The 13993-nt window shown below is 40.6% G+C and overlaps 2 protein-coding genes across 51 annotated transcripts in view; one reads left to right on the top strand and one right to left on the bottom strand.

Moving 5' to 3' along the window:
- Positions 1-370: 370 nt before the first annotated feature.
- On the bottom strand, positions 371-2651 carry LOC146403854 (uncharacterized). Its single transcript, XM_085020964.1, has 3 exons — positions 2626-2651; positions 1457-1831; positions 371-558 (listed from the first exon to the last, which is right to left on the bottom strand). Exons 1-3 carry the CDS (start codon positions 2649-2651, stop codon positions 477-479), a joined length of 483 nt encoding a protein of 160 aa, XP_084877090.1. The 3' UTR covers positions 371-476.
- The window catches only part of CSPP1 (centrosome and spindle pole associated protein 1), a 125284-nt gene continuing 112460 nt past the window's right edge, over positions 1170-13993 (top strand). For 32 of the 50 annotated variants that reach the window (XM_085022235.1, XM_085022240.1, XM_085022224.1 and 29 more), the window contains exon 1: positions 1170-1300. The gene's annotated coding sequence lies outside the window, so the exon portion shown is untranslated. Of the gene's footprint in view, positions 1301-12503; positions 12588-13993 lie in introns of all 50 variants that reach the window. The other 18 variants (XM_085022225.1, XM_021089274.2, XM_085022253.1 and 15 more) reach the window with 1 other exon arrangement.

Genomic DNA, 13993 nt, shown 5'->3' with positions numbered 1-13993 from the left:
CCGAGACTGAATTAATCTAGGGGGAGTATTGGTTGTCATCCAAGAGTTCAAACGGTATTTAATTATTTCATTATTTGCTTGTTTTAGTTATTCTCCCCCCCCCCCCCGCATTAGATTCTAAGTTCCAAAACACAGGGACCAGGTGTGCTCCTTGTTGTATCCTCAATGTCTACCATAGATGTTCAATTTTTTTCCCCCTGGGGGAAAAGGGGAGGGGGGGCATCACAGTTCACCTCTCCAGTTTCATCTTTCTTTAGTTACCCTGAAACTTTGCATAAGGTGGCTAGCATTGCCTGAAAAGCTCTCCCCTGACTTTTCGGACTGGGAGTTTAAACTTACATTTAAAAACACAGCTCAGAGCTCTCTGCCACGCAATCCTTCTTAACTTTTCTCTCTCCAGTAATCCTTCTGCCGTGTCTCTAAATGCCTGTAGGTGCTTGCATAACTGTTACAGTGCAAGGAAATAATGTATTTGTTTACCTGGAAGTTTTTCTTTTCACTCTCAGTTTCAGAGTGCAGGGCACTTGGTTCTGAGCTGTATCCTCCACTTCTAGAAAGCTGTGTGACATTTAGTTAAGACAACATTAGTATTATGGAATCCACAACTCCGCCTGTGGTTTTGACATTAAATTCCATTTGAAGAAAATTTATCTTTCAAGCCCTCGTACAAACTAACAAGATAAAGGTCACTTAGTTCCACTGTCCCGGGAATCTAGATATCTCTTTTCTAGTGGTAGCATATGGCCACTAAGTTTTGGGGTGTACTGCATATGTTGAAATTAATAATAGAAGCCTAGGACAAAACGTTGACCACATTCCTGGGAGAACGATAATGCCCTGGAAAGGTGTGCCAACAAGTTTTCTCTCACTACCAACCTTATCCACTCCCCCACCCCACCCCTAGGCTTTGACCCTTAGGCCGACTGGAGGAGACAGAATCAATTTCGCTTTGGGAAGGGGCTCCTACAGTTTAATAGTACTCAGGCGGAGCGGGGGAACCAGGTGGCTGAGTACCCCTCCAGGTGCAGGCGAGCCCTGCGAATTGCCGGGCGTGTATGCGGCCTCCGGGGCGACAGGGGGCGCCCCCACCGCGTGGCCTTGCCCCGCGGCCATAGTGGGGGCGGGGCCGCGTTTGGCCGTTGGCAAAAGGCGGGCGGAGGGTTCGGCCTGAGAGGCGGAGCCCGGGCCGGGCGGCCTGTCCCCCTGTTCCCGCGCTGGGCGACCGCCGCCACTGCTTCGCAGCGTGAAGAGCTTCACCGGAGCGCTGTGCGACTTCCCGGACGAGCGCCTGCTTTCCTGAGTAAGCGAGCGTCGGCCGGGGGTGGGAGCGGGCCGGGCAGGGTGTGGCCGGAGTGGGGGGCGTCCCGGGGCTGGGTTCGAGGCCCCGGGGCGAGGGCAGGGGCTCCCTGGGGCGGAGGTCTCGCGGCGGCCAGCTTGGTGTCGGTGCCGCGGTTACCGGGCTTGGGGACAGGGGTTCTCTGGCGACTGAGGTCTCGCGGCCGCCGGGCTAGGGGCGGTGCCCGAGTTACGGCGCTGCAGTTTTGCGGCTACAGGGCGGGGGGCCGGGTCGGGGTCTCGCGGCAGCCTGGTTAGGGGGCGGTGCCTGGTTTCCCGGAGGTGAGGGTCTAGCTGTTGCCAGGCCGGCCCAGGGGCGGTGCCTTGGTTACGGGGTCTGGACTCCAGGGCCGCTACTACAGCCGCCGCCTCCGGTGCTGTTGAGACCCGGTTGCCTGACAACGGGTTGACGCTTCCTAAAGAGGCCGCCACCCACGGTGCGCAGCGACCTGCTGTGCCTCCGCTCTCGTGCCTTCCGTCCCCATCGCTGCTCTTGCTGCTCGGCTAAACCTTCCAGAGCATCTTTTCTTGTACTTGTTGCTGGTTAATGGTTAACGTTTACCGAATGCTTGTAAGCCCAATGCTCTCAGTGCTTTGCTTTGCGAGTAAAATTTATAAGATTACGCACAGTCCTGTGAGGTCGGTGCTATTATTATCCTGTTTCCTCTTGGCTCCTTGAACTGTAACCTTTTTGTAGTTGCCTTGACTTTAGGATTGTTATTTGGGATTTGAATCCCATTTTCAGTAAATGTTAGCAGTAGGACTCAATTTTTTAGCTTGGATTTCCGGGAAGACTAATTTCTAAAGTAAATCATCATCTAGTTTCCAAACACCTAGGGAAGTGCAAGAGCCTAATAGAAACCAGTATGAGTTCTAAAAAGCCGACTACGTCAGAGGGTTCAACTTTATGTGAAGGAATGGCTTTTCATGTTGACAAAAAAACAGGAACCCTATGATAACTAGTAAGATGCTGCTTTTTTCCCCCTGCATATTTCTTCTTACTAGGAGTGCAGTGACTTTCTGCGGGTTAAGTATATGATGAAATGCTTCCTAGGGATGAAATTTTGGGTTTCCTGCAGTACAAATGACCTTCTGGAAGGGAGCAGGTGGTTATAGATAGAGGATTGAAACAGGATGCTTTCTCGAAGTTTTTAGACACATGTGATTTAGCTCATACAAACTTCATTATCCTTTAACATGATTTTGTCTTAAGTTCTGATTGGTTTCCTGAGTAGGAGACAAAGGTGTTTGAGTAAATGTTTTGGCAGTTTTAGGTAACCAAAAGGTTACCTAAGTAATTTACTGTCCTTAGTCATTGTTAATTATGTATTATCAACAGCTGCTAACAAATTTAGTCGTGCCTTTATATATTCATGCCCTATCTCTATCTTAACTCTCAACCTCCTTTCTCCTCCCAGTAATAGGGTATTTACTTTTTAGCCACATTTAGAGGGATTTGTCAAAGTTTGGATGTGCCCTTGGAAGTTGCTCATGTGGATGTCATCTGCCAGGAGAAAAATATTGAGTATCTTTCATTTGGTGGAAACATCTCCAGATGGATGGGAAATGAAAAACATTGTCCTGGTTTGGCTCATCCCTCACTTTCTTCTAAGGCTTTTTCACAGGCTCTCCCCTGCACCCCAAATCCATATGTAATCACTCCTTGCTATTCTGTCCTCAGTCCTGTTTTCCTTTGCTAGGGTCTCTTTTTTTCCTGACAGCCTCTTCTCCTATAGCTTTAAAAATCATTATAAAAACGGCTAAGCCTTGGTTTCTCCAGCCTGGACTCTACTCTGAGTTCCAGACACATTCATATTATTTTATTGACACTGCTACTGGATCCTTTATGGGTTGGTACCTCACAGCAGTTCATATCCCCCACTCTGGCTAGACTGTGAGCCCACTGTGACAAGGGGCATAATCTTGTCCAAATTTGATGGCAAGGATCATATTTCTTTTTTTTTTTTTGTTGTTGTTGTTGTTGTTGTTGTCTTTTTTAGGGCCATACCCACAGCATATGGAAGTTCCCAGACTAGGGTTTCAGTCAGAGCTATAGCCGCTGGCCTATGCCACAGCTCATGGCAACGCTGGATCCTTAACCCACTGAACAAAGCCAGGGGTTGAACCCGAGTCCTCATGGATATTAGTCAGGCTCATTACCACTGATCCACGACGGGAACTTCTGGCAAGGATAATATTTCATACTTTGCATCCCTCTAGCACCTGGAACAGTGACTTCCTTTGGAAAGGGAGTTATTTTCTATTCCCTGTGCTTGCATAGGGGTTGGAAATTTGCACTTTACTGGAGAGGGAAAAGGATGGGAGAAACATTTTCCCTTCTCTTTGTTGTGGTTGATGAGAGTGGGAGAAAGAATTGGGCATACACAGTTCTTTCTGGATCCTCTCTATTTTTAGATTCCCTTCGGCTTTGCAGAATGAGTATGTTTTGGTTTACTTAGTTTCAGTCTATATGGTCAGTATGAAGGGCCTAAGTTTAAGATTTAAAGATGTGCGTTTGAATTATGATAACCAAATATCAATTATTGGTAATTGGAGGCTTTTTTTTTTTTTTTTTTTTTTGTTTGTCTTTTGTCGTTGTTGTTGTTGCTATTTCTTGGGCCGCTCCCGCGGCATATGGAGGTTCCCAGGCTAGGGGTCGAATTGGAGCTGTAGCCACCGGCCTACGCCAGAGCCACAGCAACGCTGGATCCGAGCCGAGTCTGCAACCTACACCACAGCTCACGGCAACGCCGGATCGTTAACCCACTGAGCAAGGGCAGGGACCGAACCCGCAACCTCATGGTTCCTAGTCGGATTCGTTAACCACTGCGCCACGACGGGAACTCCGGAGGCTTTTTAAAAAGTGAGTACTTATGTATACAAAGACTGTGAAAATAAAATTAGAATGAATAAAACAGCCATCATTTTTGATTCTATTCTAAGTGTTAGATGTGCCATGCGTTTTCTATGTACGTTTGTATATATCACTTCATTTTTTTCTTCATAGCAACTCTGGAGTAGATATTTCCATCTTACAGATGAGGAAACTGAGGGATAGAGAGATTCAGGAACATATTGAGGTCCATCACAGAGTCAATTAGTGTTGGAATTGGTTTCAAATCCATGTCTTTCAGTTAAACTGATTTTCTAAAACTGTTTGTCATCTACACACTATGTACACAGCTTCTGGGGGAAAAAACCTGGTAGTAATATCTTAGGAAAAGTATCTATCTTGGCAAATGATATTACATTGTAGAGTCAAGGAAGAGTAAAGAATCCCATTTGAATTTGTTTAAGCTGATCTTTCTCATGGCCACACCCGGGGCATATAGATTTTCCTGGGCTAGGGATGGAATCCATCTGCAGCTGCTACCCATGCTGCAGCTGCAGCAACGTTTGCTCCTTTAACCCACTGCAATGGGTCAGTGATTGTACCCATACCTCTGCAGCGACCAGAGCCCTTGCAGTCTGATTCATAACCCATTGTACCATGGTGGGAACTCCAGACATTTTTTGTAAACATTCTTACTCTATTTTGTACTTAGTCTGTATCCATTAATTGAGTCTCTGTGATTCATTAAGTAATTCTTAAATATTTTATTAGTTGAACTATGTTTTACATAAGTTGTCACACACTTTCAGGGGTGAGAAGGAGAAAAATGGCTATGAAAGCTAGAAGCTAGCCTGTACCATCATCAAGGACCTGGTGTTGCTAGGAACTGGCCTGACAATACTGCTTAGGCTTGGTGTTCTTCTGTTGAAGATAAACAATTGCACAAAATATCAACATTATACAGAGCTGCTCTGTGTCCATGATAGAACAAGAGCAAAACAATACCACTCCACAGTCATGTCCAGACATAGACGAAACATGAATGCTGTCCTAGCCACAGAATGTTGAACTTCTCTTCCAGCTGATTATAACTGCTGCCTCTTTATTAGTTACAGCTTTATCCTCCCTGTGGATAAGATTTGCTAAGATGTCCAATCATAGAATTACCCTCATTTCCTGAGAGCATCTAATCCTGAGCAGAGCTCTGCTTCCTTTAACTCACCCAATCACCCAATACAAGCTGAATTCCTGTCTTTTCTAACTTTCTTAATAAGATAGTTCAGAGTACCCCATGGTGGGCATTAGGGGTGCTTTTCTCTATGCAACGAGTAATAAAGCCAGCGAGTTTAACTATAGTGGTGTTCTTTGTCTGGTGGGCACTGCCAGGAGAAAGCTTATGTGTATCTCTGACTCTTGAGTTTATTATTAGAGATATTCTAATCAGGTTAGACAATAATAACTAGAGATAAAGATTTACTTATATCTGATAAATATTATGTTTTAGTTATGGCATATTTTATGCTCACTACCACTGTTAAAAATGTTTTATTACTATGGTTACTGTTGTATAAAATCAATTCTAGAGTTTATAGTTGTTAAATTATTATGGTAAGGGAGATTCAAGTATCTATAAATTCGAGAGAGAGCTCTTTCAAAGTCTGATTAAAACAACTCAGTGTTAAGCTGGTAATTGTTAACAGACCTTAGTTAAGAGTGAAAGAGGCCTGTTACTTCTTTTAGGTTGATGACATTTCTGCTTAAATTCTCTATGATTCTATAGCAAGTTGTGTTATGTATGTATTATCCCACTGTAATCTTTTATTTCAGAAGTAAAATATTTAGGAAAATTAGGAATTTTAAGAAGTAATTTTTTTTTTTTTTTTTTTTTTTTCCAGGAGCTTGCTTTTTTTTTTTTTGTCTTTTCTAGGGCCATACCCAGGGCATGTGGAGGTTCCCAGGCTAGGGGTCTAATCAGAGCTACAGCTGCCAGCCTGTGCCAGAGCCACAGCAACGCGGGATCTGAGCCGCGCTGGCGACCTACACCACAGGTCACAGCAATGCTGGGTCCCTAACCCACTGAGGAGGCCAGGGATCAAACCGGCAACCTCCTGGTTCCTAGTCGGATTCGTTAACCACTGCACCATGATGGGAACTCCTAAGAAGTAATTTTTTAACTTGAAAACTACTGTTTGCTATTGAACTGTTTTGATTTTTTACTAGGAAAAATCTTTTGTGATAAATAACACTTTAAAAATTGCTAAGGTAGGAGTTCTCGTCATGGCGCAGTGGTTAATGAATCTGACTAGGAACCATGAAGTTTCGGGTTCGATCCCTGGCCTTGCTCAGTGGGTTAAGGATCCAGCGTTGCTGTGAGCTGTGGTGTAGGTCGCAGACACAGCTTGGATCCCGAGTGGCTGTGGCTGTGGCGTGGGCCAGTGGCTACAGCTCCGATTAGACCCCTAGCCTGGGAACCTCCATATGCTGCGAGGGTGGCCCAAGAAAAGGCAAAAAGACCAAAAAAAAAAAAAAAAAGAAAAAGGCTAAGGTATATTAACTTACGTTGGTTTGCAGTATGTTTTACTAAGGCCATATTTTAAAATCAGTGTTCTTTTTGGAAGTAAATAATAGATTGAAGTTCATGTTATGTACTAATTAACTGATGCAGTTTCAACATATTTCTTTTAGGTAAAGCTTGCTTTCCTGCATTTTCTCAATTATCATTGTCCCCCAAACATTAAATTTGATGGATGCTTCGATATTATTTACCACTTTTTTTCTCGTATCTTTTCTTTTCCTCTGCAAGTTGTGTTGAGTTGGTTTTCTTTATATCCTCTTTTAATCATCCCTTCTTTGTCATTTTTTATTTTTCCAACTTCTGTTCTTCTGTCATCCCCTCAAGTGAACATTGACCATCATTTATTTCTGCGTCACCTTTTTTCCTTGTTTACACTCATTTACCAAAGCTTCAACTATGATCTTTAAAATTGTTAACTTTTAAATAGACATTTGTAATGTGTTCCTCTTGAATTTGAGTCTTGAATCTGCTGGAAATTTCCATTAGCATGTCTTAATAGTTACACGTTAACATAGCTAAACCAAACCTTTTCTGACTTATTTCTAACCAGGATTCCATTCACATTTAGTTTCCAGGACTTAAAACTTTGGTCATCGCTAGCTCCTTTCGTGCCGCACATTGAATTAATCACTAAATTTTATGGTTTTTGAAAACTGTTTTTTTTTTGTTTTTTTTGTTTTTTTTTTTTTTTGTCTTTTTAGCTATTTCTTGGGACGCTCCTGCAGCATATGGAGGTTCCCAGGCTAGGGGTCTAATCCGAGCTATAGCCACCGGCCTACGCCAGAGCCACAGCAACGCGGGATCCGAGCCGCGTCTGCAGCCTACACCACAGCTCAGGGCAACACCGGATCGTTAACCCACTGAGCAAGGGCAGGGACCAAACCCGCAACCTCATGGTTCCTAGTTGGATTCGTTAACCACTGCACTAGGACGGGAACTCCTGAAAACTGTATTTTAAAAATTTTTGGTTTCAATGAGGAAAGGATATATAGTCTTTAAATAATGATGCTGGAATAATTGCATATCCATACACAAACAATTGAACTTTGATGACCCTTACCTTACACCATTTGCAAAAATTAAATTGAGTTCCCATCGAGGCATAATGGGATCAGTGATATCTCTGCAGAACTGGGATGCAGGTTTGCTCCTCAAACTGGCACAGTGAATTAAGGATCCAGCATTGTTGCAGTCATAGACTGGGTTGCAACTGTGGCTGACCCCGAAACTCCATATGCTGCGGGGCAGCCAAAAAAGTAAACAAACAAACAAAAACACACCTTGAGATGAATCATAGATAAAAGATAGAATAAATAATAGAGAAGTTATAAAACTTCTAAAATAAAATATAGAAGGAAATGTTTGTGATCTGAGGTTAGGTTAAACATTTCTTACATATGACACTAGAAGCACAAAAAACAGATGAAAATGGATAAATCGGACTTTATAAAAATTAAAACTTTTGCTTTTAAGAAGACATTGTCACACGTTAGTAGCAGGCTTATTTATAATTGCTAAAACCTGGAAGCAACCAAGCTAGCTTTCAGTAGGGTGAAGGAATGAATAAATTATGGTACATCTAGACAGTGGAATATTATTCAGTAGTAAAAGGAAATGAGCTATCAAGCTATGAAAAGACAATGAGAAATCTTAGTAGTACGTATTAGTAAGTGAAAGAAGCCAATGAATGGGCTACATACTGTATAATTACAACCATATGATATTCTGGAAAAGGCAAAACTGTGGAGACAGTAAAAAGACCAGTGATTGCCAGAGGTTAGAGGGGAGGGAGGAATGAATAGGTGGAACACAGAGTACTTTTGGGGCAGTGAAACTACTCTATATGATGCTATGAATGGGGGCATGTATCGTTATACATAAGTCCAAACCCATAGGCTGTACACCACCAAGAGTAAACCTGAACACAAACTATGGACTTAAGGTGATGATGATGTGTCAAGGTAGGTTCATCAGTTGTAACAAATGCACCCCTCTGGTGAAGGATTTTGATAATGGGGGAGACTATGCCTAAGTCAGGGCAGAGAATGTATGAGAAACCAGTACCTTATGCTCGTTTTGTTGTGAACCAAAAACTGCTCTAAAATATAAAATAGTAGAAAAAGATATTATTAAGAAAATTTAAGAACAAACCACAGACTGGGGAAAATATTTACAAAACATGTTTGATGAAGCGCTTATATTCAGCATATATAATTTTTTTTTACAACTCATTAAGAAAATTTAATTTTAAAATTTGGGAGAGGATTTGAAGACATTGTGTCAATGGTTATATATATGGATAATACATGTATTTGAATGGCAAATAAGGACATGAAAAGATGCTCAAAATCATAGTTACTAGAGAAATGCAAATTAAAAGCCACTATGAAATACTGCTACATACCCAATACAATGACTGTCACAAAGACTGAAAATACCAAGCTTTAATAAAGATAGGTAGAAATTACAACCCTTATACACTGCTGTTTGGAATGAGAGCAACAGTTTAGCAGTTCCTTAGAATGTTAAACAGAGTTACATATGACTCAGCAGTTCCACTCCTAGGTATCTGTCAAAGAGAACTGAAAACACAAAAGCCTCTGCACAGGTGTTCATAGCATTATTCTTAAATATTAAAAAAATGAAATTATCAAAATGTCTAGCAATGTGTGAATAGATAAAATGTATTTTTATATAATTCAATACTATTTACCAATAAAAAAACAACTGCTTACTGAAGCAGCCTCAAGGATGCATCTCAGAAATATTATGTTAAAAAAGCCAGACACAAAACACTGTATATTTATTGTATGATCCATTTATATGAAATTTCCAGATTAGGCAAAATTATAGAGACAGAAAACAGATCTGTGGTGCCTGAGTCAGGGATGGGTGTGTGGATTGACTACACTTATTTATTTCTTTCTATTTTTAAAAGTTTTATCGAAGTATAGTTGATTTACAATGTTGTGATAATTTCTGCTGTACAACAGAGTGATTCAACTATATACATACGCATATCCATTCTTTTTCAGATTCTTTCCCCATATAGGTTATTACAAAATATTGGGTGGAATTCCCTGTACTATACAGCAGGTCCCAGCTGACCATCCCTTCCATATACAGTAGTGTGCACATGCCAACCAATTTCAAACCCCCAATCCATACCTCCCCCAGAATACCTATCCCCTTTGGTAACTGTTTTCAATGTCTTTGAGTCTGTTTCTGGTTTGTAAATATGTTCATTTGTATCTTTTTTTTTTTCTTTAAAGATTCCACATATAAGTGGTATCATAAGATGTTTGCCATTCTCTGTCTGATTTATTTCACTGACTGTGGTAATCTCTAGGTCCATCCATGTTGCTGCAAATGGCATGATTTCATTCTTTTTGATGGTTGAGTAATATTCCATTATACATGTGTTCCATGTTTTCTTTATCCAGTCCTCTGTTGTTGGACATTTAGGTTGCTGCCATGTCTTGGCTATTATAAATAGTGCTACAGTGAACATTGGGGGTGCATGTATCTTTTTGATTAATGCCTTTTTCTGGGTATATGCCCAGAGTGGGATTGTTGGATCCTGAGTCATTCTATTTTTAGTTTTTGAGGAACTTCCATAATGTTTTACATAGTGGTTTTACCAATTTACATTCTTACCAACAGTGTGGGAGGATTCCTTTTCTTCTGCACCCTCTCCAGTACTTACTGTTTGCAAACTTTTTTTTTTTTTTTTTTTTTTTTTTGGCTTTGTGGGGTCGCACCTATGGAAGTTCCCAGGCTAGGGGTCAAATGGGAGCTGTAACTGCCGGCTTACACCACAGCAACAGCAACGCCAGATCTGAGCTGCATCTGCGACCTACACCACAGCTCACAGTGATACCAGATCCTTAACCCACTGAGCAAGGCCAGGGATCAAACCCGCATCCTGATGGATACTAGTTGGGTTTGTTACCACTGAGGCACAGTGGGAATCCTGTTTGTAGATTTTTTGATGATAGCAATTCTGACTGGTGTGAGGTGATACCTCCTCGTAGTTTTGATTTGCATTTCTCTAAAAATTAGTGATGTTGAGCATCTTTTCATGTGTTTTTTGGCCATCTGTCTATGTTCTTTGGAGAAATATCTATTTAATCTTCTGCCTGTTTTGTGATTGGGTTGTTTGCTTTTTTGATATTGAGCTGTGTGAATTGTTTGTATACTTTGGAGATTAATAATCTCTTGTTGGTTGCTTCATTTGCACATATTTTCTGCCATTCTATGGATTGTATTTTTGTTTATAGTTTCCTTTCCTGTGCAAAAGCTTTTAGGTTTAATTAGGTCTCATTCATTCATTTTTGCTTTTGTTTTCATTACTTAAGTAGATCCAAATGGTATTGCTGCAGTTTATGTCAAGGAGTGTTCTGCCTATGTTTTCCTCTAGGACTTTTGTAGTATCTGGTCTAACATTTAGATCTTTAATCCATTTTGAGTTTTTTTAGTGTATGGTGTTAGAGAGTGTTCTAATTTCATGCTTTTACATGCAGCTGTCCAGTTTTCCCAGCACCAGTTATTGAAGAGACTGTCTTTTCTCCATTGTATATTCGTGCCTCCTTTGTTGTAGATTAGTTGGCTGTAGGTGTGTGGGTTTATTTCTGGGTTTTCTATCCTGTTCCATTGATCTATATTTCTGTTTTTGTGCCAGTACCACACTTTTTTGATGACTGTAGCTTTGTAGAACAGTTTGAAGCCAGGGAGTCTGATTCTTCTAGCTCTGTTTTTCTTTGTCAGGATTGCTTTGGCTGTTGGGGGTCTTTTGTGTTTCCATAGAAATTAAAAATTTTTTTGTTCTAGTTCTGTGAAAAATGCCATTAGTAATTTGATTGGGATTGCCTTAAAACTGTAGATTGTCTTGGGTAGTATAATCTTTTTGACAATATTGAGTCTTCCAATTCAAGAACATGGTGTATCTTTCCATCTATATGCATCCTCTTCTATTTCTTTCGACAGTGTCCTATAGTTTTCAGAGTACAGGTCTTTTGCCTCCTTAGATATGTTTATTCCTAGGTATTTTATTCTTTTTGATGCAATGAGATTGTTTCCTCAATTTTGCTTCCTGTTTTTTCATTGTTAGTGTATAGAAATGCAAGAGATTTCTGGAATTCTTTTTGGCTGCCCCATGGCATATGGAGCCACTGGGCCAGGGGTCCAATCCTAGCTGCAGTTGCACTGGATCATTTAACCTACTGGATCCAGGCAGGGGATTGAACCTGCGTCCTGGTGCTGCAGGGACGCCTCTGATCCTGTTGTACCACAGTGGGAACACCTGTGTATTAATTTTGTATCCTGCAACTCTACCAAATTCATTGATGACCTCTAGTAGTTTTCTGATAGCATCTTAAGGATTTTCTTTGTATAGTACCATGTCATCTGCAAATAGCGACAGTTTTACTTCTTATCTTCCAATTTGGATTCTTTTTATTTCTTTTCTCTGACTGCCATGGCTAAGATTTCCAAAATTATGTTGAATAAAAGTTATGGTAGTGGACATCCTTGTCTTGTTCCTGATCTTAGTTGAGATTCTTTCAGCTTTTTACCATTGAGCATGGTGTTTGCTGTAGGTTTGTCATATGTGGCCTTTATTCTGTTGAGGTAGGTTCCCTCTATGTCCACTTTGCAGAGGGTTTTTTTTTTTTTTTTTTTTTTAATTAGAAATGCGTGTTGGGTTTTGTCACGAGGTTTTTCTGCATCTGTTTAGATGTTCATATAGTTTTTATTCTTTAGGTTGTTAATATGGTGTATCACACTGATTGATTTGTGGATGTTGAAGAATCCTTGCATCCCTAGGATAAATCCCACTTGATCATGGTATGTGATCCTTTTAATGAATTTGGTTTACTGGTATTTTGTTGAGTAGTTTTGCATTTATATTCATCAGTGATATTGGCCTATAATTTTCTTTTATTGTGTTACCTTTATCTGGTTTTGGTTTTGGGATAATGGTGGCCTCATAGAGTGAGTGTGGGAGTGTTCTTTCCTCTGCAGTTTTTTGGAGTAGTTTCAGAAGGGTAGGTGTTAGCTCTTCTCTAAACGTTTGATAGAATTTGTCTGTGAAGCCATCCAGTGCTGAACTTTTTGACTGCACTTTTTTGGGTGATGGAAGCATTATAAAGTATGATTATATTGATAATTGCACAACTGTATGAATTTACTAAAACCTATAGATTTTTTTCACTAAAATTGGTGAATTTTATTGGTATATAAGTTATTCATCCAAAAAAATCAACTTATGATTTCAAATATAGTTCTAGGACTTATTAAAAAAATCAGAAGTTAATGAATTCATACTGATAATAAGCTGGAAAATAAATATGGATAAAGGAAGGGCTCTTAGAATGGAATGGTAAGTGCCAACTGGTAAATATATATGCAGGGAGTGGTGGAATTGGAATACTAGCATTTTACAGACATCTAGAATCAAAGGTTGGATAAATCAAGAATCACCAGTTGATGCTATCTGTATCTTGGAAATTTTAATCAGGAGCTGGTTACTTGCATGGCCTAAAAGTATCTTTGTATAGATCATTTATTAGCTACAGGGAAACAATAGTGCAGAAATCAGTCTTGACCACCGTGTGCTAAAGAGTAACATCCCTGGTAAAGAGCAGGTAGGTATATGTCTTTAATTGTTGACACCGTTAGGACACATTGATACCTATTTCTTCTGAGAATGCATAACCTGAATTTAATGATGAAGAAACATCAAGCAAACTCCAAATGAGGACAATTCTGTTAAAAAGAATGGGTGTTAGTCACACTGTATTTAAAAAAAAAATCAGTGTCATAAAAGGCAAAGTTAGGTTATAGAAATGTTCCAAATTATGGAGTTCCCTTCGTGGCTCAGTGGTTAACAAATCCGACTAAGAACCATGAGGTTGCGGGTTTGGTCCCTGGCCTTGCTCAGTGGGTTAAGGATCCGGTGTTGCCGTGAGCTGTGATGTAGGTTGCAGACACGCCTCGGATCCCGTGTTGCTGTAGCTCTGGCGTAGGCCGGTGGCTACAGCTCGGATTAGACCCCTAGCCTGGGAACCTCCATATGCTGTGGGAGCGGCCCCAGAAAAGGCAAAAGGACAAAAAAAAAAAATTCCAAATTATAGAGGCTAAAGAGATGTAACAGTGAAATGCTGTTCCTAACCTAGATTGAGTCCTGAATTGGAGAGGGAGAAAGGTATGTTATAGAGAACACTATTAAGTCAGGTGACAACATGGGAACA

This window comes from Sus scrofa, chromosome 4, assembly GCF_054392235.1.
Source record: "Sus scrofa isolate SSC_HxYL_T2T_F1_AM1 chromosome 4, Sscrofa_HxYL_maternal_Yorkshire_Landrace_v2.0, whole genome shotgun sequence".
Lineage (NCBI taxonomy): Eukaryota > Metazoa > Chordata > Mammalia > Artiodactyla > Suidae > Sus > Sus scrofa.
This window is presented reverse-complemented; position numbering and strand designations above follow the sequence as displayed.